The following is a 25512-nucleotide window of genomic DNA, read 5'->3' as shown; positions in this document are numbered from 1 at the left end:
TCTTGGCACCTCTATCTTAATAGAGAACACAGTACCGTGGCCATTGTTTGGCATTGAACCTGCGATGCTGTCTCATGATGTGGCATAGCAATGCCTTCCTTACTTAGTTTTTGCTTTGGTTCGATACAGAGTGGGACACTTGCAGGAGATGAGGATGCAGCAATGTGCCCTCTGGCCATTGCGGCAGGGACTGAACTGTACGCTCCACTAAGTGAGCTACCGGATCACCCGGTTTGTATAACGTTGGCAAACACGTTTTAGTCTAGGTATACATTGAGAATCATAAGTAAAGGTTTTCTAAGAAGCAATCAAACTTGCCGTTTTAAATGTTAGGTCATTAACTTCATCGAAGAGGTCAAAGGTTGTTCTCTTAATTGTAAATGAGCCAACACCAGAAGGTAAGTATTTCATGGTAAATGTTCACCAGGTAGTGCATCAGAGTGATCTATCTGATGGATTAAAAGCTAAAAAGAAAACTCAAGGGGATAAGCACCAGCCAGAGAGAGTATCTAAAACCTGTCAACCTCTAATGTTTTCTTATTACTTTTTATAAGCCATTAATTGCTATGCAGAAACATAATTGTGTATGTCTTCCTAGAGAGCGCTACCACGTGAGCATGTCAATACACCATGGTGATGTTGAAATGCCTGACATATTTATGATACACAACATTAAAGTTCAGCCTACTGAGACAAAATACAGTATGGCTTGAACATGAGAAATATTACTTTCAAAATAAAAGCAAATCACTCAATTAATTGAAATAATTTTAAAGCTGCACAAATTCGGGGGGTGGGGGGGGGGGGGGACAGAACAACCAGAACACTATTATATCACTGTTGATTTATCCTGGCTGACTTGTTTGATTAATGAAATCTTGCTTAATCTGGCATGCTTTTAGAAATATGCTAAACATGTTTTTTTAGAATTGGTAGAATTTTAAGTTAAACACATTTGTGTTTTTATTTTATATAGATTATCTCTCAATTTGCCCTTCTTATTATATATGCAAATGGTCCAACAATAGATTTACTTTTGGAAAAGTCACTTAGGAACTACTAAGTTTGATGTATGGGATAAAAGTATATCAACTATAGGCTATCTTGGGCTGCACAGACAATATGTATTGGTAGGATCAATAAATGGTCTGTTTCGTTTTGGGAAGGGGGAAGGGGGGTTTGTTGACAATATATGGATTCATATAAAATAGCAACAAAACGTTGACATCCAGATCCTTTGGTTTATGAGTCACATCCGATTTTACTTTGAAAATAACAACCGGAAGTTGTACCATTTATTCCACAGGACTTGACACTTGTGGTGAGGAGAGACGCTGATAGAGGAGCACAAACTCCAGTAAAAGGGGGTTGAACCGAGGACGTGTGGTTGGTTGGGAGAGTGGCATCCGCGCGAGGAGGGCAATAAGTCTCGTGCTGCTCATCAGCCTCTCTGGACTTTATTCAGGCACTGTCGCTGAACTCATCCGGATTCTAACCTGCTTCCAAGTTCCTCACCATGAGGACAAACGTGTGGATTTACCAAGCTGTGGTTTGTGTTGTGGTCACAGTATTAAACACAGGTAAGACATGAGGGGCTGTGCCTCTGGGGTGTGGGACGTGTGCATGGGCATGTCTGCTGTGGTTAATATTCATCTCATATCAAAATATAATTTGATTCCTTATATGTTTTGGCACTCTGTGCATCAAAGTGAGAAGCCAAGAATAGATTATAGAAAACAGAAAGAAGTTTTGAAAAAGTGGGCGAAACACGAATTTGGCTGCCATTTCTCATATTTCAAAATAAATTTGATTTGTATTAGCATGGTTTGTTTATTTGATCGCATATTGTTCTCACGGACTCATACATGTTTTAATTATATATAATGAAGTTGGGGGACTTCAAGCCCTGTCTTGGGATTAGACATAATTGTGGCTTAATTTACTCAGCGTTGTAGTAAAACTCCTTCAGGCTATTACTGAAGATGAGAGGGAGTGCATGTCTCAACGTGCATCAACTGAAAAACATTGAATTAAATAATCTAGCAGTTTAATGCACTGCTCCTCTCTTAGCTCCTATTATTTGGGAGATTGACATTTATCCCTATTTTCTGCACTGTGTGCATCAAAGTGAGAAACGCATATAAGACAATGGCAATATATATATATAGATATGTATTCATATTTAAATTATATATGTGTTATATATATGTGTGTGTGTGTGTGTGTGTCTGTGTATATATGTGTGTGTAAAAAGAAAACGGTTAGAAAAGTGGGCAAACTAGATTGAGGCTGTCATATCTCATCTTGCAAAACAAATTCGATTGTTGCCAGACAGCACTTGTCTTTTTAAAATGTGCATATTGTTTTGTCGGCATCGTGTAAATTTGTATTACAGATACTGAAGTTGAGTGACATTGCCTGAAGTTGATCACAAGCCCCGGCTTGCTGTTGATTTGACACCTTTGATTCACTTGTCATTTACTGAGCTCTGGAGAAAGATCCCAGGAAGAAACTGAGAGAAAAAAACTTCAATTTAAATTTGTTGGCACTTTATCAAACTGCTCCTCTTGGATTTCCTTTCTAGAAATCCATGGATACCAATTGATTATGCATGGGGGTCTGAACTTGTAATGCCGGCTCTGCCTGTTTCAGTCACAGACTCTCCAGCGCCCGTGTGCATGTCTTCGTGTTATGTCGCTGCACAGCCCGGAGCGCACGCATGAAACGCATCTCAAAAGTGCCACTCCTTCCTCTTGTGAAGCGCGGAGGATATGGCGGTTACTGAGCCTGGTGCCGGTTTACATCCGCCCCGTTGACATGGCACTAAGTTAAGCACTGAACCCATAGTTGCCAGAGGTGCCGCCGACCCTGACCTATGATCTCTGTGCAGTTTGGGGAAAGTAAAATGCGCATGGACTGTGGTATTCGTGCGTTTGTCCCTGTAGAGAGATATAAAAGGTGTGTGTGTGTGTGTGTGTGTGTGCTTGGGTGTGCGTAAGGGGGTGGGGGGGTTAACATCTGGCTGCTGAGCCACATTTTGTGCATTCTGCAGCAGATGTAATGTCTGCTTAATTCCCAGACAGAGGCACACCTTTAACCTGCTACTTTCCTGTTGCTCGTGTAATAGAGTTTTTCCTCAACACTGCCTTGACATGTACACATCTTGTGATTATTAGTAGTTGATTCTTTGCCGTCTCTTTCCGATGGGAACGCTTGACTAAAATGCTTCTCCAGCTGACACCTCTTTCTTTGCTCAAGGGCACATAAGTGGAGGTTTCTGAGAGAGGTCAGAGTGTCGGTCGTTCACCTCACCTATCTACATTTTCTAAGCTAAACTAGACACTCCAACTCGTCCCTATAAACTGCGGCTGCCTCTTCTCATTAAATCTCACCTCTCTCACACTCGCCCATTGAGCACGTTTGGTCATAATCTACAACTTCGGCAAATGTTTGGGATTTGGAGATAGCAGGAGTCCGACTGCGAGCAGAGGAAGACACTAAGTGAAATCTAATTGAGCAGCCTGGCCAGACATCAGGGCTGTAACAACACTATGATGAGTGCCAGATGTGGTCCAGTGGAGCCCAAACATTAATAACAAGTCCTCCCCAAAAAACATTTTCAGCCACGAGGAGCCTCTAAACGCTACACAGTTTACAATATCCTAAATACACACACAGCGCCTCGTGACGGATCTTGGCACAAGAGCGTGTAGCTGTAACTCGGTAGCATGAGATTTCCTCTGTGATTTATATTGCACTTGCCCCAAATTAAAAACGGTGAACAATTGTAACTAAGCACATAATGCGTCCGTGGCCTGGAGGAACATCATTTACAGTAGAGCTCCATCCTCCTGAAGGACGGGCTCTTCATTTTTTTCCTATATGTAGAAGTGTACGATTTGTATCGCCCTAATATATATATATATATATTATGCTATGTCTTTGCAATGATATAATTCTCGTTTGATGTCCTAAGAAATGTCTATAAACAAAAAAATGACAAATAATGTATCATGTGTCCCTTTTCTAACTGGCAGTTTTCCAATTCTCCACTAATTATTCTAGTATGTGATGGAGGCCAAAACCTGAGACCAAACGTGGACATAATACATCATAAGTTTACAGAAATGATGCGTGACCTCAGAGCGAAAAGGGATTTTGCATCTTCTTTTGGTCCCCAAAATAAAACGTCACCCGTATACTACTCAAAATTACAATGAATGAATAATTGCACATGGAGTTAAACAGCAGGAGTTCTGATGAGACTTTAATGGCTCTTAGGGAGTCATGCATGCAAGTTACTGTTGAAATTACGGATATCCAGACTGTTTGCTGTCCTGGCTCCTCAGTGGTGGAATGAGCTCCCCATTGACATCAGGACAGCAGAAAGTCTCTACATCTTCCGCCTGAGACTGAAAACACACCTTTTCCGACTATATCTGGATTAAAACACAGATTTTCACTTGAGTGGCACTTAAATAGCACTTACTTATGGTACTTTTGTAGTTCGACTATGTTGAGGAAATGTTACTTCCTGTATTCTTGTTGGTCTTAGTTTGTACTCTAGGTTGAATGCACTTATTGAAAGTCGCTTTGGATAAAAGCGTCTGCTAAATGACATGTAATGTAATGTAATATCCACCTACTAAAAACAAATATCAAATATCACGTGATTTATGCCCCGATACCTCCATATCCATATTGCACCATTGGTGCTTTTGCAAATTATCTACACGACATACTTGACTGTAAAGCAGCCTTTAATGCCACATTATGGTTTTAAAGTATCAAAATCAAAGACGATATTTTGTTTCACGTATGACAATATCGATATTGCATCAACACCCAGACCCTCACAATAATGTGAAACTGTAGCAAAACAACTGTTTCTGAAAGCAGTTGAATATAAGATATGCTCTCATGAGCATTACATCTTCGCCCGAGACACAGAACGTGTTGGATGGACGTCGTTCTGCTCTCTCGGCCGTCGTCACGGTTCATCCTGCATTTCTCAGGCAGCTGTCCCAGTTGGAAGTAGAAGTGTTTGGGAGCACTTTAAGCTGACTTTCGATCCCGGACGCACTTCTTTCCTAATTTCCTTGACACATAAACGAGTCGGCTACCTCGGTTCGACCAACACAGCGAAGCACTATATGTAAAGTAAAGCTTTTCTCAAGTCCCAGGGGTTCAGGAGTTGTACGGTGAAGTTTCAGTATGATATGGAAGGTGATGCTCATAACGAGCATATTGGGCTGAGAGCAAACTGTCGTTAAAGGATGCCTGCACCGACTCCTGGCCACCCAGTTATTAAATATGTGACGGTGAACTAGTGTCATCTTTGCTCCAGTCCGTCCACCCTGACACTCTGGAACCGGTGTTCCTCCCTCGGGTTGTTCAAAATTAAAGGAAATAGTTCTTGTTTTCCACCCCAGCGCTTTGACAGCAGTGGAATGTGTGGCCACGTCTTCCTAGTGTTTGAGTAATGTTTGATGCTTTGTCAATAAGCAGGAGACACACACACACACACACACACACACAAAAAACATGGTTTTCTTCTTTTGTCTTTTACTTGAAAGCTGACAATGTAGATGCATACCGTAAATTAGGGAAGTTAAGGAGCCAACTGCCAGGTAAGTATTTCAGCAGCCCCGGGCCGATCAATAAGGAAATATATAACATACTAAACATCCTTTGATGATCAATACGTTTTTACGATGCCACTGATCAAACACGCAACTCCTTCGTGCCCGGGAGGAATATTTAACTCATATCTCATATCAAATATCAAATATTGATATATAATATTCATATGGACAAAGGCGTACTTTATCTTTACCTTTATACGACACGCCTGTTAAGTCAAATATTAAGCGGAAGAAATGTATTATAATGAAACAACGGTTGAATTACCCTCTCAACAATGTCATTTAGCTGACCTCGTTTCGGTCCCTGTAGCAGCACGTACACTAAAAGAAATGACTCATTGGATGAACTCAATTAAATTGTTGGCAGGTTTTCCATCCAATAATTATATGCAACTCCAACTCAAATTTAGCACATCAGTGCAATACAATGTTATTTAGTTAGTCCAACTCATTTGTATCAAATACATCTAAAATAAAATAACGATATTCATTAAATTAAATTAATTTGTGTTTGTCCAACTCAAAATATAAACTAACTAACGAAGAAAATATGCAAACTCCCGACTGGGAATTGAACCCACAGACCTTTGGCTTTGAGGCGACGGTGCTAGCCACTACACCACCGTACAGCCCTGACAGTGTCTTCACCTTGTAAACAACTGATTTTCAGCTGGCGCATGCGCAAAGGGTAGTCCTCAATGAAACACATTCATTTTGAGTTGATATGCACACCATCTAACCTAAATAAATCTAATAAATGAAAGAATTCATACATTTTGTGTTCCACCCATTAAATATAAATATCTATTTTTGTAATTGATTTATTTAAATGTATCAAACAATATTTAAATGTGTCACCTCGAAGAAGGGCTTGAATCGTTTTTGTGAGTGTAACCTAAATAAATCTAATAAATGAAAGTATTCATACATTTTGTGTTACACCCATTCAAAATAAATATATTCGTGTTGTAATTGATTTATTTAAATGTATCAAACAATATTTAAATGTATCACCTCTAAGAAGGGCTTGAATCGTTTTTTTGAGTGTAGACGGGCTGAAACGCTGGAGACGGGGCAGAAGCCATCGCACTGACTTGTGAACGTCCACTTGACAACTTTAGTAATCGAACAGATTAAATCCCTTCGCTGACCATAAAGCACATGAATAAAAAATGTGTCACCCCCAAATGAAATTGTTCTAGCCAATCCCCTTTCCCGAGTTAATAACACCCATATGAGATAGGACCTGGCGTTATAGCGTCTCCTTCCAACCTCGCATCAGCCGGTCTAATGACTGTACGGAAAGCACATATTTAACATGTTGTGTCCTTGTGTTCTCGGCAGGATTCTGCAGGACTCATCAGTCGTTACAGAAGTATGAAAAGAGTGAAAGTCACACGCTGGTTTGCACGGACTGTGCTCGGCCCCCTTTGGTCCGAAACAGCCGATCCCAGGAACACTGCGCCCGCAAGTGCAAGAAGGTCAAGAAAAACTTCAACTGCAGGTAAATTGCTCTTCTGTGTCCTCCCCCCCCCCCCCCTCATAATTCCTCCTCTCCTCCTGTGTTGACACAGTATTTCCTTTCCCCCCCCCCCGTTTATCGTTTGCTCATCTCAACCACCGCTTCCCGTGTTGTTCGCGACAGGGCTTTCAACTTTCAGCGGCACAACAGGAAATGCCACTTGCTCCCCTTCGACCGCTTCAGCCCCGGTGTGCAGAAGCAGGCCGACGTCAACTTCACTCTGTTTGAAAAGAAAGGTACACGCCGCCGCATTTGGAGCTGGAGCGAATAGCTGGAGCGAATAGCCCTCTGGTGTTTTTCTCTCTCTCTCTCATGAGAACATTCAGGTGCAGATAGATTTGCAGATTGCTTGTTGATAATTGCAGGTTGTCGTCGTCGTCCCCCCCCCCCCCCCTGTGTTTTATGCGCTTTGGTTTTTCCTTGTTGACACAATAAAAGCCACCAACCTCCCCCTCACCCCCACCCTGCTGTTTAGTCACGCCAGTGGGGAGTCTTGCACATAAACATGTAGCAGACCGAAGTGTAAACAAAAAAATTCATTGTGTTTACAGTTGGTGCGCACCGGCTTTCTCCGGTGCAGGCTGTTGAATCTAGCACTTTAGAATTTACTGCAACAATTTACAGGAAACTCCCCCCCCCCCCCCCCCCCCGTGACATTTAATGAACTTCAGGGAGTTGTCTGTTTTGGGAATAACACACGAGCTGGGGCATACTAAAACGCTCGCTGTAAAAATAAAAAAATAAAAAAGTCTAATTACCATACATGGGAAAATATATTCCAGGTGGTCGAGGCAGGGGACGCAAATCAACTTTTAATTGACTGCGCGGCGAATAAACGGGAACACAGAGAGCACACGGAGACAACTCGTGGACGTGAAAGCACCAATGGATGTTTTCAAACGCTTTTTTCTATGTCTTTGCTTCTCCTTAGATTATATCAGGGAGTGTATCATCGGCACCAAGGACAACTACAGAGGGAGGAGGTCTTGGACGAAGTCAAACATCACTTGCCAAGCTTGGTCAGATAATAACATCAATGAACACACGTGAGTCCTCTCCTTTTGAACCAAGAAAAGAAAGAGTTTTTTGTTGTGACTCGGGGCCGTTCGCCAGAGGTTACCTTTGAGGATGCGGTGCCTTGCTCGATGACAAGGAGTGGACGGTGTAGATTTGAACCAGCAGCCTTAAAAGTCTGCTTCTCTCATCTTGAGGCTTCCGCAACCTTCGCGGATGCTCCATTCTATTTCTCTGTGTCTGATATTGAACAGGCCTCGGCAGCTGATTTATGGACGCTCGGATCATCCCTTTGCACCTCCGGGAGGGGGTGGTGGGAGGGTGGGGTTAAGGGAAGGTGGGGGCTCGGAGACGGGTGAACGTTTAGCCAGTAAATAAGTCTGATTTCTTTTAACACATGGGGAGATGTCCTCTCCATCCAGGCTGGTTTATTTTTCCCAATCTACTGCAGGCCATCAGGTGTGTCGCGAAGATGTTTTCAAGCCAGATCTGTGAGGTCTTGACGATGGTTTCGGTGCCAGCGTCTCGTTAGTGCAGCTCATTATTTGCGAGATATTTTAACTGCGGCCGGAGGGGGTTTGACACACGGCGCAATAAGAGTTTGTAAAAAAAAAAAAATTTAACAAAAATTAGACACAAAGGAGGGAGAATGAAAAAGACAGGGCAGAAATTTATAGACTGAAGTCATGTTTTTGTCTGTTGTCCAGCTGAGCTCACAAAGCCACTGACGCACTGAAAGAAATACAAGTTCAGTGATCCCCATAATTATACACAGTGATAAACCTGTATGCCCTCCTCAGAAGCAGCTCTTCACATTAGGAATCCTTTGTCATTGTTTATTTGACACGCGGTTCCAGTCCTCGTCCCAGATGGCGAATGTAACATCGCGCAGGCTTGTCAGCAACTTCTAACTTTCCAAGGGTCAGAGGGAGCTTTACTTAGGGGAGATTTAGTGCCACTGTGGGTTTTCTAACACGGGACTGTCCCGCTGTTTGAGAATTACCACCATAATGAACCACGCACCATTTGAGCCTCAGTTAACTATTATTTTCATGCTTGACCAGTCGCAGAGGGCTGGGGGTGATTTCTCAGGAGGTTCCCTTCCAGGAATGGGACTTCCACCTGCTGGCTATATTTAGTTGTTCGAACCAAGGCACTGAACTAAAAGTGTGTACTTGTGGACAGCCGTGCATGGAGAGAGTTATGGATTGGAACATTGCTGTTCATATTATGATGATATGATATATATATATATATATATACACTACCGTTCAAAAGTTTGTGGTCACTTAGAAATGTCTTTATTTTTCAAAGAAAAGCACTGTTTTTTCAATAAAGATAACATTAATCAAAAATACACTCTATACATTGTTAATGTGGTAAATGACTATTCTAGGTGGAAACGTCTGGTTTCTAATGAAATATCTCCAGAGGTGTATAGAGGCCCATTTCCATCAACGATCACTCCAGTGTTCTAATGGTACATTGTGTTTGCTAATTGCCTTAGAAGACTAATATCTGATTAGAAAACCCTTGTGCAATTATGTTAGCACAGTTGAAAACAGTTATGCTGGTGATATAAGCTATACAACTGGCCTTCCTTTGAGCTTGAAGTTTGAAGAACAAAATTAATACTTCAAATATGAATCATTATTTCTAACCTTGTCAATGTCTTGACTATATTTTCGATTCAAATTTTCAATTCATTTGATAAATAAAAGTGAGTTTTCATGGAAGACACGAAATTGTCTGGATGACCCCAAACTTTTGAACGGTAGTGTATATATATATTAATAACAATAGATAACATTGCGATCGTTTATGAATTCCCATCGGGACTTTATTTTATTTTTCTCAGCCATAGAAACACACCGCTTCTTGCAGAGAGTTAGACGAGAAGACATGATGCCACTCTCGAGTCTGCAGCGTACAGTGAATATGACGCTCCCACCAAAGGACAGTTGAGAAGTTTGGAAATGAGTAAAAAGATGTCTGCAAAATTTCCAGTCCCTCATGGCTGTACCTTCATATTTAACAGAGAATGATCTATAAACAGTGCTCCTGATCTTCTCATCGAACACGAAGCGTGAACTTGTTATAGCGCATTCTTCCCAAATTCCCAAATTTTTATTATTTTCAAATGTCTGCTGTCGTAGCCTGCTCCTAAAATCAATTCTTGGTGTCTCGACATGCTCACTTGCTCTAATCTCTAAACCCTTTGTTGCTGTGGCGTTGAAGCATGCATTCTTTTGTTCCAGGTGCATTAGACATTGTAGCAGTTCCTTCAGTTGTAGATTTCATCTTTTTCGCGATATTCAAAATCTAGCCAAGTTTCGCCGGCCTCTGAGAGCAAAGCATGTGTGTCTGAGCTCCGGCGGGAAAAGTCTTTGGCAAGGAGATGAATAACTGGCTAACATCTGTTAGTGCAACATCATTATGGATAACTTGCTCCCATGCAGTGGCCTTAACGCACTCTCACCAGATGCAAACCTCTTTTATTTTTTTTCTCCTTCTTCTTTATATAAAGTGAAGGTCCTTGTAATCCCATTTATAAATTAAGAATACGTTATTTTGATAGCAGTGTATTGTGCTTGTGCATTACACACAACAGATGTGAGGTCTAGCTCTTGGCAGCCTGCTGCAACACAGGGGAACACGTGTTTTGTTGTAGTTCCAAGCGTAAATTAAATGCCGCTGATAGACTTAACCCTGTCAGATTTTTATTTAGTTAAGACCATCATCTGAAGCTCAGGAACTTCCTCTTGTTTCTCCCTTTTCTTTTACATGCCTGAATTTTCTTGTAGTTATGGGTTGAATGATGTTGTACATTAGTAGAGCAGCCTTGCGTAAGCCCCAGGGCTCGGAGGGGAGATCGGAGCAGACTCCCCCAAGAAAAGAGTCATTGTCTGGGGTAGTGTATTCAGACAAGCTGCTGGAGGGAGGGTGGACTGGTCTTTTTTTAATTCTTTATTTCTCTACCTGCACATGTTTCTTTTTACATCATCGATTAACCCCCGAGCTCTCGCATTTTTGCTTACTCTATCATGCTCACTTTCTTTTTCTTTGTGAGCACTTGTTTCTTCTCACCCTTTTCCTGCGACCACAACATTTGCTCCTGTCTTCCCACTCCGTCTCTCTTGGTGGGAGGGGGAATGCGGTCGGCATGGATCAGGGGGTGCTGACATGCCAGCTGTTCATCATCCTGCCCTGACAGATGACGAATTTCACACACTGTTCATATAGTCTGGGGGTCCCATGCCGCTCCTCATTGTTACATCCCATATGTTTGGACTGGCCAGCTTCTTGTTCTTACAGTCGCTTGTTCTCACTGACGTGAGGCTCCAGATGACAGAGAGGGATTAGGTTTAAATGTGTTCAAAGGATGCCAGCAAAAGACCTGCTCGGTCTGCTCCAAGTGGTTCGTAGCAGTGTTATGTGCTGTTGGAGGTTACCGTGCTGTGACGGAGTCTGGCTGCTTCACACATGAGGGAGCCGGGATGTAGTAGGAGTCGGTAAGGCGATCATGCAAAAGGTGCAAACCTGAAGAGATATTGATGACATGCCTTGCATGGGCTTTAGTTGACTGGTTATTTAAGGATTTGAAATGTAACCTGGCAACTCTGTAGGCACTGGCATTTCTCAGAATGAACCTTATATTTTCATGTAAATGCCTTTTTTTTATTTGGTTTGTTACTGAGGGCTCTCAACAGGCAGGTATGGTACTGTATACACCACTGGAGCAGCCAAGTGTTCTAGTACTCCCTAACATGTATTTACACAGCTTACAGTATCAGTTAACACTTTTATTAACGTCTGTCTACTCCCCGGTAGGTTTTCTCCCGATCGGTACCCAACGCAAGACCTGAGGGAGAACTTCTGTCGGAATCCCAACAACGATCCCGGTGGTCCGTGGTGCTACACCACAGACCCCAACGTACGGGCCGAGGAGTGTGGCATCCCGTGGTGTTCCGAGGGTAAGACAAACAACATCACTTTATTTCCTCGGAAGTCGTACGTTTTGTTTGCACCGATTACCAGAGGACAGAAGTCTTGATGACGGACGTTTTCTTTTTTGACAGATGTCTGTATGACCTGTAATGGGGAAGAATACCGGGGCAAACTTGACCATACAGAGAGCGGCAAGGAGTGCCAGAGGTGGGACTCAAGGAAGCCGAACAAACACCACTTCCAGCCCAAAAAGTAAGCTGCAAAGCTGATAATCACACACAGACCTTTCCAATGCAGCACACACCGATGACAGACGCTTAAATAACTGATGCTAATACTCAGTGGTAGACCTAACCCGTTGTTATGACTTTCTTCGCTCTCATCAACTTCTTTCTTTCCTCTCTTTGTCCTCTCTCAGGTATCGGCACAGAGATTTAAGAGACAACTACTGTCGCAACCCAGATAATCGTTTTCGTCCCTGGTGCTTTACGTTGGACCCAAACACTCTGTGGGAGTATTGCAACATCACTGTGTGTGGTAAGTGCCTATGTAGTCGACAGACCTCTAGCCTTGGGGTTGGGTCTTCAACAGATTCACTTTAAACCAAATGATTGTTTTACTGATTTGTATGCCCCAGTGACAGCCGTGGCCAGAGGTTCGGAGGCAGGGAGTTTTTTTAATTTGGCACAAACGTCCACCTGGATTAGGTTTTGGTGGTCAAGGGTCACTGTGACCTCACGCCGGTCCCTTTCCCGTGAACGAAGTATCTCAATGAATTGTGCACAAATGTCCACTTGCACTCAAGGATGAACTGAACTGAGTAGTATATGGTGGTCAAAGGTCGAGATCACTGGGACCTCATTTGTCCCATGCTCGTGGTTGTGATATCTCAGAAACACCCTGAGCTAATTTCTTCCAATTTTGCAAAAAACACCCAACTCGACTGATAGATGAACTGATTCCAATTGGTTGGTCACCCAAAGCTCAAAGGTCGCTGTGACCTCTTCTTCATCCGCTGTCGGCCAGACACGGATGTGGACTGCAACATGACTTGTTGGAGGCGTACAACTGTGAGTTATTCTAGTAGTTTGCTATTTATTCTCAATGTCTACAAGTTGCGGCATGAGGATGTCTTGATTGGTTTATGGACAAGCAGACTCTGATTCGGTACTGCCAGCTGGTGGTTCCAGGACGCCAGGGGGGGGGGTGGGGGGTTGCTACATACAGGCGGTTGCGGTGAAAGGAGTAAGAAAGAGTCCCGGAGCTTCATAAGGCTTTTGTTTCATGTGGTGTGTGGCTTCAAAGACCTAATAGTTGTTTTAGTGGTACGCAGAGGGAAGTGGAGGAACAATGCAGATGCTGTGATAGCAGACACAAGCAATCACTGGAGTAATGGTTTGATTAGTACACTTTTAAAATGGTGTGAATCACATATTAAGGCCAGATCTCAATCCAACTGAAAATGTATGGGGAGGGTTGACGTGTTCGACTGCACACTACCTGAAGTAATTTATTGAGAGAAACTGTCTTTGTCTGTCTCCAAATCTCTGTTTTATGTCATTATCAACTAAAAAGCAATGGAAACATCACAATGTTTAAGAAAAAACAAATAACTGGTTAATCGTAAAAAAAAAATCTCCAGAATAATCATTGTTTAAAATAATCACTAATTGCAGTTTTTTTTATATGGTACTGTGTATAGAAAACATTTGGACAAATATGTTGAGGGGATTAACAGTACAACCTCACTTGAGGCATATCACATTTGGCAGAGCTTGACAGAGTTTGTAGTCTAGATAACTTTAGCCTTCATCTGTCATACAGAAGACGGAGGCAAAACATAAAGAATGGACGCCAAAAAGAGGCGATACTATTGGAGAATTTATGAGGAATAATTTTCTTTGAAAGCACAATGAAATATCCCCACATCCACAAACACACAGAGCATCTCTCTTTGTCTCTGTCAGACACTTACACGCATGTACCTTTCAGGACACGTTGTGATTTACAGCGAGGGCGGGGGATCTGCATTTGTCCAGATGTGCGCATCCCTCAATGCCTGCCCTTAGAAAGATAAAAACCACTGACCTGTTCAACGCAGTGCTCACAGACACTGGCATGCCTTACATCAAGCCAAAGAATCACTCGTTTCCATCCGCCTTCTCGTTTCTGCCTCAAAACATTCCCTTTCCTCCTCCGTTGCTCCCATCTCATTTGTCAAAGGCTAAAGAAACAGAGACAGAAATCCTGAGGGGAGAAGTCGCTCCCCATGCACAGCTATCCCTGCACCGCTGAAGAGCAGAATTCCATCTGAAGATGTTTGGAATAGTTTTCCGGTGGATAAAGATGCCCCAGCCCGACTGGCTTGGTTGTGATATCTTTGGTCAGGCTGCAATAAACATGAACAGAACTTAATGACTTTATTTAATGTTTAGGTGAAGATTTATTCCTTAATATCATAAGGATCCACCCAACCTGTGACATTGTGTGTTAAATAACCGCATATTATTGTGAATGTCCCTCCGTGCGAGAATGTGATGTACCGGTGTTATGAATACACGTAAAGTTTCCTATCGGAGTTGAGGCAAGGCGGGTCGCTACTGTTTTTGATCATCTTTCTCGAGCTTAAACATTACACATTCTTCTCGGGATTAATATCTCCCTCCTTCCCTCCCTCCTAAAAAATCTTTCTCAGGGCAACACTCACAATTACAATTTCGATGTCTTTTTCTTTCCTTGCTCTAGATTTGGACTCAAGTGAGGACACAGATGTCAATGTAACAACATCCTGTGTCCAGGGAAAGGGGAAAGATTACCGAGGCATAATGAATGTCACTCCAGAGGGTGTGACGTGTCAGCAATGGGACTCCCAGTCGCCCCATAACCACTCTTTTCTTCCTCAGAACTTCAAATGCAAGTAAGTAACGTCTGGCTCACGGCCCCTGGCAGCTGGCATTCAATTATCTCTGCTGTGTCAAGAATATGATTTGTTCATGTTGTACATTTGACTGTTGAAATGCCAAAAAATGGAATGCGATGAGCATGACACATAACATGATATCTTTGCTGTCAAAAATACATGAGCGCCATGATGTAATTTTTGTTTGTGTATGTGTTATAGAGACCTCAGCGAGAACTACTGCCGTAACCCTGATGGTGCAGATCACCCATGGTGTTTCACTTCGGACCCTAATCAAAGGATAGCCAACTGCACCCACATCCCCAGGTGTGATGCTGAGGCCACACGCAAAATAGGTAAATGACTGTACAATGTCAATTGGAACAGTTCAACATATGGGGAAATATATTGTTTTCATTGTTGTCCAAAGGGTTAGACAGGTGTATATAACTGTCATGGTAAATATCTGGCTAGAACCTGCAGCTAGTTAGCTCTGCCTTGCACAAAGGCTTTAAGGAGGGGGAAACAGCTTGTCTCCAGAGGTAAACAAATCAGCCTATTAGTACCTCCAGCTTACTAATGAAGGTGTTATTTCTTGAAAAGTACAAACAAAAGTATTGTGGGCTGTAACTTTGTCTCAGTGAGCAGTAAATATAACAATGTAAATGTGTTAAATAATGAGCTTTACAGGTGCTTGTTTGGCACATTGTGTTACCTTTAGGCAGAACTAGGCTAACTGTTACCCCCTGTTCCCAGTCGGTATGCTAAGCTAAGCTAACTAGTGGCTTGAGCAACATTTATTTATGTGAGTGGGAATGATTTTTGAAAATCCAATTCTCTCTTTTTTTCCAAAATGTCAAATTATTCATAAAAGACTAGCAGTGTTTTTTCTATATTTCAAAAGAATAGCAATTATATTGTCTAATAATCTAATATATCAATATTTCAATTTTGTTATAATACAATTGACATGTCAAACAATGAATACCTCGAAAGGCATATCATTTTTTGCAAAGTGGAGTTACAGAGACACTTTCTTGCTCCTATAGGACTGGAGGGGGGGGGGGGGGGAGGAGCCCAACTTTGGCTATAGTGCCCTCTATCATTTCCCCTTATTCTCAGCTTCACATTTACAGAGAAATGTCCACTTTTTGTTACTAACGCCCCTGAAATTCTGCTATAGGACAGACATATGGAGGTTTAAATATTTACATTAAATTAATCTAAAAGAAGTACAATATCTGTTATGTTTGCATCCATGAGAAGCCACCACCCAAAATCATGTATGTAGTTCTTTGGGTATTGCTCCCTCACTGATTACATTTAAGTGTTTGAGAAACTACTGGGCTGAGTAATTCAATGCTCTCCTGGGAATATTTAACAAGATGGACTGAAATAATAATATCTGTTTCTTCCTCAGAGTGTTATGAAGACAACGGAGAGACATATCGGGGCACTTCATCCATAACTCGATCCGGTATTCCCTGCGCAGACTGGTCACATCACATAAACAGGTATCAAAGTGGTTTATTCTGCTCAGTAAATGTGTTGTTTTGGGCTGTCGTGGGAAACACTGGAGATGTTTCATAGAGAGATTGGCATTCTTTGCAGCTCCTGATGAGTTTTTTGTTGATGACGAAAATCCCTCTCATATGAATGAAGCTAAGCAGTGAAAACAAACAGCAAGAGGAAATCAGTGGTTCCTCAGAGGTCAACACTAGGACCAATTATTATTCATCTAACTGACGAAAGGAAACCCTGGGGTGCTCTCCAAGTGACCCATCCTGACGGAAAGGTTGCCCACTCCAGTGTTGTTGCTTCATGCTTAAGTCAGGCTGTTAGAATTACTTAATTTACAGGAATTTTAAAAGCCAAAATGGCACAGACAGATGGACATGTTCCAGAGCCGACCCCTGACCCCAGGAAGTGCTTTCTGAGGAAAGTAGATCAAAGCCAATCAGCTCCCTCACATTGACTGCAGCCAGCGAGTCTACCCTGCTCAAGGTTAAGGGTCATCCCAGGAAAAACTGCTGAGAGCCACAGCTTGTTTAACATTCTCCTGGGAAGTGGAATTATCTTCACCTCCTGACAAATTGTCGCCCATCGCTTAGTATTATTGTTGTGTGCGTGTGTCCAAATTCTTGCAGAGTAATTACTTTTCAGTGATATTTTGGATACCTGAGAAGATAACACTTAATTCTCTCAGAGCCAAGTGGAACATTGCAAAAAGACTCGCAATTAAATGTGAATTCCTACAAATCGGGAGCACAACCGAATCGTTCCGTAGAGGATGTGGCCCCTGCTGGTCTGAGTCCTGCCGAATGCTTAGAGTGCATACTTTCATACTCCCATGTGTACCCTTCACAAAACTCTGCGTTTCCTTCTACGGGCTCTGTGCAGCAAAATGCTGAGGATTCATTGCACTATATGAAAGCCAGAGTCAAACTTTCCAGGCATAACATGGTTACTTATAGTGTGTATGTACTGTATGTGAAAGATGGTGTGCGCGTGTGGGGTGTGTAGGTCTGTGTGTGTGTATGTGTGTGGGTGGGTGTGTGTGTGTGTGTGTGTGCGTGCCCCTCCATACATGCATTTGCTCAAATGTTTTAAGAGTGTGTATGAATCTTCATGAGGCCAAGTGTTAGTTCTGACGCACTGTGCGAAATAACAAAGGGAATATGAAAATCTGTATTTGTTTGTTTTACAGAGGGGATTCTCACTCTACAGAGTCCCATGTAGGGCTGGAGAAGAACTACTGCCGGAACCCGGACCGGGACAAACATGGCCCCTGGTGTTACGCCAATCCAAATAACCGTTTGGCTTGGGACTACTGCAAGCTGAAGCACTGTGAGTGACGTAATTAACCTGCTAGCTTCTAACATCTGTCTCTGTAACAGTAGAAACATCTGTGTTATATCGGATTCTTCATAGAGTTGAATATTTGTCACTTTCTTCCCAAGAGTTGAATAAGAAAATCTAAAATATTCTCATGTATGTGTGGTAAATATGTGCCAGCAGCCGATTAGCGTAGCTTAGCGCAAGGATGCGAAACACCGGTGAAACTACAATTTAGCGCTTTTACACTTAATTTTTGGGCGGATCAAAAAAACAAGAGATAACAGTGAGCTTTTGAGTTGATTGGAGGTGGATTTTGTTACATTTTAAAAGAGCCAGGCAAGCAGTTTCCAGTCTTTATGCTAAGCTAACTGACTACCGGCTGTAGCTTCATATTCATCCTCCAGACACGAGAGTGGCATCCGACTTCTCATCAAACTCTCCGCATAAAATGCTGAACTGTTCCTTCAAGGTCATTCAGAAAAAGATCAGAAGCACAGCTGAATTCAGAGCTATAAGCTTCATTTCAAAGTGAAACGGCCGTTAATGATAACATGGAAGTAGGCTACTGTGAATTTGCACATTTCTACAATTGGCCATGTCCATTCATTTGAAAGCATTTCATCACTTTGCTCGGGATATAGGACTACTTTTAAATATCTACTGTATGCACATGACGGCTACCACGTGTTCTGCGTGTTGTTCTGTGCATACTCTGAAGTTAGCTTGTTTGCAACATGCCATGAAGCTCATGAACAAAAGGGGAAGCAGCAGACTCTGAACATACTATGGTAGAACGTTGTAGAGGCTAAAGCATCTCGTTCCTAAAATGTCCAAAAATAAGAAAAAGTTTCTCATGAGTCTTTGAGACTGCATTTCAGAAAAAGTGTTAAATGGCATTTAATATTGTTGAAGAGGACAGTGTTTTTCAGCTTGTCCTGCGGTTTACACAATCCGTTTGTCGTGGTTTTCAGCAATTGGCAGTGAATACACGATGCACAAACATCAAACAAATGCAGGCCTCTGCAACCATCCTTTTATTGGAGAAAACACACGCTCAAGAGGCCCGACACAACATTTTCCTCAGCTGGTTTCAATATGGCCCCACTGAAGAGCCTCTCTCAAATGGCTGCAGAATCATTTCCATAATGTAAAACATATCTTCCATGAAGTTTTTAAAGGTCTCGAGCAAATTTATTTGCCGCGGTTGCTGACCGTTATAGCCTCCAACAATGATTCAGAGATAAGTCTTTATAAAGTAAAGAAGGGTGTATTTTTCAACCAGGTTTCATGCTGCTTGTGTATGGTCAGTGGTCTAAATAATGTCCTGCTGCTGTGGGGGCCCTCCTTACTTTTGTGCTTTTCTTTACTTCTATCAGGTGAATCGGCAACAGTGGCTCCTCAACCGAACAGTGAGTATCACTTTGGCTTATCAGGCTTTTACCAGTCAAGTCCTCTTCCTCTTCCTCTTATCTCAAATCTCATTCCTTTTCCTTTTTACTCTGTATATCAAATCCTTGTGTCATGTGACTCAACAAATCGGATTTCATGGTTTCCTTTTGAAGCTTTAATAATAATTTTTGCATTTAAATGTACCTGATGCATCCATCCAACATGCAGCATAAAACATGTCTTCTCTTCTAGCTTTAAGTGGACCCAAGATATCGTGCTTTGTGCACATAAACACCAGAATTGTTGGAGGACACCAAGTGCGAGGTACAGATGGCAGCTGGGTTGTCAGCATCCAAAGAGAGTAAGTCATTGTACATCTGTGTTTTTAACTAAATGCAGAATCCATTTATCAATGTAATGTAACATATTCTTCTTCAATTTTCTTAGGAAGGTTCATTTGTGCGGGGGCTCATTGATCAGAGAGGATTGGATTTTGACAGACCAACAGTGCTTCACCTCCTGGTAAGACTCCGCCTCTTCATCTGTGTCTTGCAAACCGTAACCAAATCTGTCTCTCGTTTACCTCTTCCATTTACTAAGTCGTCTGTTCCTGCTACCCTCTTGTTAATATTGTTAAAAGTGCAGATGCAGGATTACAGTTGCTCCATGAAAGGCCTGGTTTCAACTGTAGCTCTTTTTTTTTACTTCTGCAGTTGTCCTTGTCAGAGCCAGTGAAATACATTTAGTATCTCCACATCTGAAGTGGCTTTAAAGAAAATGTCCCTATCTCTATGTAAAGTTCTATGAATATAACATATGGTATCCACCAAGGTGGTCCGCTTTGGAGCTTTGCTTATGTCAGTCATGTTGTTGAGCAATTGAAGTAACATGTTACTTTTAAAGTTCAATTCTGTCAAGCAGTCATTCCCGAAGTCTGGGCGGGGTCGCAGGGGGTTTTATTAGGGTCGCGGAATAAATGTGTCTTTATTTTTACATTTACATCTGCAGTACATGTTTAAGCCACATGAGGGAGCCTGAACATTCATATTGTTCTGAAAATTGTAGCCTACTTATTACAGTGACTCTAATATAATATCTAATAAAGGCTAACGTACATTCTGTTAGTTTTTTATGAAAAGAAAGCAAAATGATAGCCTGTTAACTCTGCCTTTTTTGGTAAATAATGAGACCCCTGTATGTCAAAGCAAGGCTCACATAAGAGGCATAAGGTACTCGTAGGGTACTAAAGAAATCTAAGCAGCAAAGGCCTAAACCTCTTAACTTTTAGTCTCAACTATGTGTCAATCTCTAATAACACTAAAGCCTACTTTTCCCAGAATGCAACATATTTCATTAGGTTACACTTGCCTCCAAAAGGCCCACTTCAGTCAAACCTCATACATCCAGTTTGTAATGCAGGCTTACAGCTTAAAGTTTTAACTCTCAAGTAACGATGCCGTAGCTTTGCAACTTACATCCTGGTCCTTGCGGTCATCAGTGTTCCAGATCTCAAGGATTACAGTGTGCAGGTTGGTCTGCACCACCTCAATGAATCCTCAAACCACCCGAGACTACGCATCTCTCGCCTGATCTGTGGCCCAGAAGGATCCAACCTGGTGATGCTGAAACTAGATGAGTAAGTCAACTCAATTCCTCTTCCTGTTTGAGCACAACTAGTGGACATTTCACTAATTAACATATCTTATTTTCCTGACGTGCCTCGTATTTTGTGTGCATGTGTTATGTTTTATTTTGACCTTGATTAATGACAATAGCTGTCTGTTCTAGTCCCGCCCCTGTGTCTGAAGGTGCCTCCACAATTCATCTTCCAGTAAAAGAGTGCCACATCACCGAGGGCACCAACTGCACCATGTACGGATGGGGGGAAACCAAAAGTACGGCCTTCTTTCTCCCATATGCCATGCCACTTTGCATTTTTACCAGTAACGTTTGACTAATACACATTCATATCTGTCTCTGTTCAGACTCAGGATACGATGAGGCACTGAACGCTTTAACCATGCCCATGGTCTACAATGACATGTGCTCTCAAATCAAAGGGGACACCGGGGAAAGCCGAATATGTGCCGGCGGCAAGAGAGGAGAAGGCGTGTGTGATGTAAGAACACGAAGAATATCTTAAAAAATCAGAAATCAACGAGGGTTAAACGACTTTTGAGCCTTTTGTATTGGCATTTTAGACATTTTCCTTCATAACTGAATTGAACATATACGTGCTGTCTCTCTGAAGTGTCGTCTCGTCCTGTTTCTCGCAGAAAGACAACGGCGGCCCGTTGGTGTGCCAGGAACACGAGCGCAAGGTCATCGTCGGCGTGAGCATCCAAAGGACAAAATGCGCCTCGTCACAACCGGCGCTTTTCGTTAACGTGGCCTTCTACTCTGAGTGGATATACAAAGTGTTCAAGCTTTACCCCAGTTTGGAGAGGAACTGATGGCGGGTGTGAAACATGCGCGGCTTTATCGCGGCCTGTGAGAGGAGAGACGGCTTTGGGCCAAGAAATTCCTAGACGTCTCCAGCACTGACCACGGGGGAGAAATTCGGAAAAACACCTTGTGGAAAGATGTCATTTTGGGATTTAATGGCTGTATTTGTCATTATACGGAGATGACAGATTAGATGTCCGGATAAAGGAAATGGAATCTCATCCGTTCTTCCACTTCCAAGACATCCAGGTTGTTAGTATTAAAATCATTTGTACGACCGAAGCCTTCGAGCACATGAACAACATACTAATTGTACTTTAACATTATCAGATTTTCTGAAGCGACCCAAACTAAGACAATGAGAATGACACGCGTGACTTAATCTTATCTGCCTGGAATATACTTGAATATGGACAGAAGACTGGTGGAACCCTCCTGTGACTGGGACCTTTTTTTAAATATGTGTTGTACTGCAAACCATTATCTTAATTACCTCCAACACAAATGGTTGGTGGGTAACTGTTGTCGTCTTTAATGTCAAAAAATATACTAATCTGGTCATATACATTTTTAGCATACTTTACAAATATTACCCGGTTTCGGAAATGATCCGACAAAGAACTACGGTAGTACCAAAAAAGGGAGAAAGATTTAAGCATGAGTTAAAAGTCCCAAAGAAGTCCAGCAAAGTTTGGCTTCGGGGGGAAAAACACTCTTGCTGCTTGAAAAGTGTCCTGCAGCAGCCTCGGGTTAGGGTGAACTAATTGTGAGCTGTAACTGGACTACCTTACCCCCCCCCCCACCCCTGTTAGATTCCCTGTGAGAGGGTCTATGAAGGACTGAGCAAACTGCTCCAAAATCTTATGCTAATATTTGTTACACGAGAGAGCAAAGAGCCGTGCCAACTATAACAAGGCCATTTGGTCTCCAGTTTGGAGGGAACTTTGGCCCCTGGAGGGCTGTGTGTGGTCAGTAGGATATTTTATACTTTTCTTTTGTTGTTGTGCATAGCCGCAGATTTATTGTTTCTGCTGTGCTGTAAGATATTATAGGTCTTATAGATCTGGAATATATTTGGTTCACTGAGTAATGTCAGATTGGCTTCTTCTTGCCTTTTTGATTTATGTTTGATATTTAAAGAGACTGGTAGGTTGTAAGTAGTATTTAGGGATATTTATATATTTTTTTAAAGCAGAAGTCATCTTTTAAAAGGAATCCAGATGTTGCTGTGATATTGAGATTTTAGTTGCTTTGTTCTGAGAGTAATTATGACCCCCAAACTTACTGGGGTGCATGGTTGACTCACGAGTAACAGCCACACACACATGACATTACATGCTTTGATTAACCATTAAATTCATTAGTGCTTGTTGGCTAAATGTGTACTGTTCTGCCCACAAACACAAAACATTATGGGAAAATGTGCAATGATTATCTAATAATGTTGTACTTTGATGTTAAAAGCACAAATAAATACCGGCAAATATTGGCATTAGATGTAAAAAATGAATTGAAATGCAAGTTTTATTAACGAAATAAAACAAAAAACGCAAAGAGGCGCTTCTTACAACTAGCATCGTCAAATTAAAGCCGATTAAGTGAATCAACACAGGTGATAGTAGAGGAATACATGACCACATGTGTGATATTTAGTGAGTGAGACTAAAAAATAATGTGATTTTCTTTTAAATCTTTCCGTCAATCTCCATTTCTGACTCATTTAGTATTAAAAGCTGTGTACTTTACTCATGTTTGTGTGGCTCCTACCAAAACAACAATGTATACTCGTGTCAGCTCTAAGATGACTGTTCTGTATATCACATGGAAAACGTTTCATAGCAATAAAGGAACAAATAATAATAGCAGGCGCTTTCCCATCAGTCTTTGCTTTGCGTCCTTTGCTGTCGGTTGGTTTCATAGACCATAACTGTATCCAATTAAATGATAACTCTGGCCTTAATCCTCTTGCACATGATGAAACCAAAGGTAAAGCCTATCATGCACCAATGTAAACGAAGACTGTTTCATTAAAGGCAACAGACTAAGAGAAGTGAAACCAAATATATATATATTCTTGGTCAATGTGGCGGATCTTAATTATATTGTATCTTGATTGTCAGTGGTTGTAACTGTTATTTAATTTACCTTTTTAATGTAAATAGCCCAGTGCATTCTGTAAATTACACTTTGTAATTTTTGTAAATGATATACTTAAGTATTTTTACTTCATGATCATTATGTTTATATATTTGTATACTGTAAACTTTATATATAACAGCTGCTATTTTGTGTTAGTGAGTTGTTTTATATCTATGAACCTTTTCTGAATTTTCTAGCATTTGTATTATTACTATTTGAATTAATAAACAACTCGACATTACATTTCGATTCATTCTGTGCCCTTTCCTTTTCTCCTCCCTGCCTCTTTCTCGGCTTCCTCCCACTTGTAATATGTTTAGAGGAATATGTCAGAGGCACACATTTACTGTTTTGGCAGTTTACTCTCTCCATTGCTCAGAGCAGCAAATTGTAGCGCATGATAAATATTCTAAAGTGGCTTAAAGCAGCACGGCTCATCAATACAGCCATCGAAAGAGATAAACGACTACACGTCTGAAGGAACATTTAGATTACGCATGTGGACACCCCCTACTTCAGCGAGATACAAATGAACTTTGGGATAAGCTTTTCAGCCGCTCGGAAATTTTGAGTTGCTCAATGTGAGATTAGATATAGTTAATGCTCCAAATGTAAGATTATTTTTTGTGTCAAGATATTATATTGAGGTTTAAACTCCAACAGAAACTCTGATGAATGACGTAAATTAAAGAAACTAAAAAACAGAACTATCAAAAGCAATTGCACTAAAGTATTAAAAGTAAAAGTGCTCCTCTGCAGTTAAAATGTGCCTCATTTTGGGAATATGAGTTATTGCTTTAGCAGTGATCCAATGTTGGAGCTGGTCGATACGCGTTACTTTTTTAGTTGAGGCCAGTGGTTCGCAGGGGTCACAAGATATTTAATATAAACCGAACGCATGATTTTTTTGTATATGAAATTCTACATATTTTCAATTTAAAGCAACTATTTTAACTTTTGCTGTCCCATAAAGTAATAGTGAAGGAAAACAAATTTAAAATGCTATATTTGCCTCTGTACGGTTGTGGAGTAGAAATACAAGAAGTACAAGTATACCTGAAAGCTGTTGGCGAGCCCCGTGACCACCATCAGCAACACTAACAACTGGCCTCAGCGTAAGAGGGTTTGAAATAGAAAAATGTGTTCTTATTTCAATAAATGAACTATTTCAATCTATTTGTGGATGATTAACATTTGCAGGGTAAATCACAATACCAACGCACACTGAACAGGTCAGTACAGTGGACCCCCCACCGTGCTGCTGACCAAGCACTTTGCCTTCTGATCTCAACCTTTCCCCGGGTGACCAATTGCAGAAGAACTCAGAGTCTTACCGTCTCTTTGCTGCAGTAAAGGGATATAAAGGAACTCAATGCCTCTGCCCTGTTGCAGTCGTAAAAGCCGATACCGAGCAGAGCAGATATCAGGTCATGTTTAGACTTTTTGAAGCTTTACTTTTATAGATTTTCCCGCTGGCCTTCCCTGGAAGGAAACCTTGGATGAGAGCCTCTACCTCCTCCTGGACCAAAACAGTCCAAGACTATCTAAAAAACAATAACATCCACATAATCCCGTGCTAACCTTAAATGATCCATGGAGTTATGATGTATGTCGCAATGCTGTAGGGTTAAAGTTATGCTCAAATATCCTAATCTAAATTATATTTGTATATA

The 25512-nt window shown here is 41.6% G+C and overlaps 1 protein-coding gene across 1 annotated transcript; it reads left to right on the top strand.

Moving 5' to 3' along the window:
- Nucleotides 1–1497: 1497 nt before the first annotated feature.
- Nucleotides 1498–23562, top strand: hgfa (hepatocyte growth factor a). The gene is made up of 18 exons (XM_056425032.1): nt 1498–1580; nt 6990–7149; nt 7291–7403; nt 8099–8213; nt 12013–12155; nt 12261–12381; nt 12548–12666; nt 14875–15046; nt 15251–15384; nt 16449–16542; nt 17736–17875; nt 19243–19275; nt 19508–19616; nt 19703–19777; nt 20754–20891; nt 21044–21150; nt 21241–21374; nt 21532–23562. Exons 1-18 carry the CDS (start codon nt 1517–1519, stop codon nt 21706–21708), a joined length of 2148 nt encoding a protein of 715 aa, XP_056281007.1. The 5' UTR covers nt 1498–1516; the 3' UTR covers nt 21709–23562.
- Nucleotides 23563–25512: the final 1950 nt, after the last annotated feature.

This window comes from Pseudoliparis swirei, chromosome 10 (assembly GCF_029220125.1).
Source record: "Pseudoliparis swirei isolate HS2019 ecotype Mariana Trench chromosome 10, NWPU_hadal_v1, whole genome shotgun sequence".
In the NCBI taxonomy this organism is placed as follows: Eukaryota; Metazoa; Chordata; class Actinopteri; order Perciformes; family Liparidae; genus Pseudoliparis; species Pseudoliparis swirei.
The sequence above is the reverse complement of the archived record's forward strand: the minus strand, read 5'-3'. Positions and strand labels throughout refer to the sequence as shown.

What these genes read in the sequence shown, in the direction of transcription:
- hgfa (XM_056425032.1), top strand. Translation starts at nt 1,517, where the DNA reads ATGAGGACAAACGTGTGGATTTACCAAGCTGTGGTTTGTGTTGTGGTC. An exon ending in CATCCCGTGGTGTTCCGAGG is followed by an intron (nt 12,156 to 12,260) that starts GTAAGACAAACA and finishes CTTTTTTGACAG; the next exon opens with ATGTCTGTATGACCTGTAAT. An exon ending in CCTCAGAACTTCAAATGCAA is followed by an intron (nt 15,047 to 15,250) that starts GTAAGTAACGTC and finishes TATGTGTTATAG; the next exon opens with AGACCTCAGCGAGAACTACT.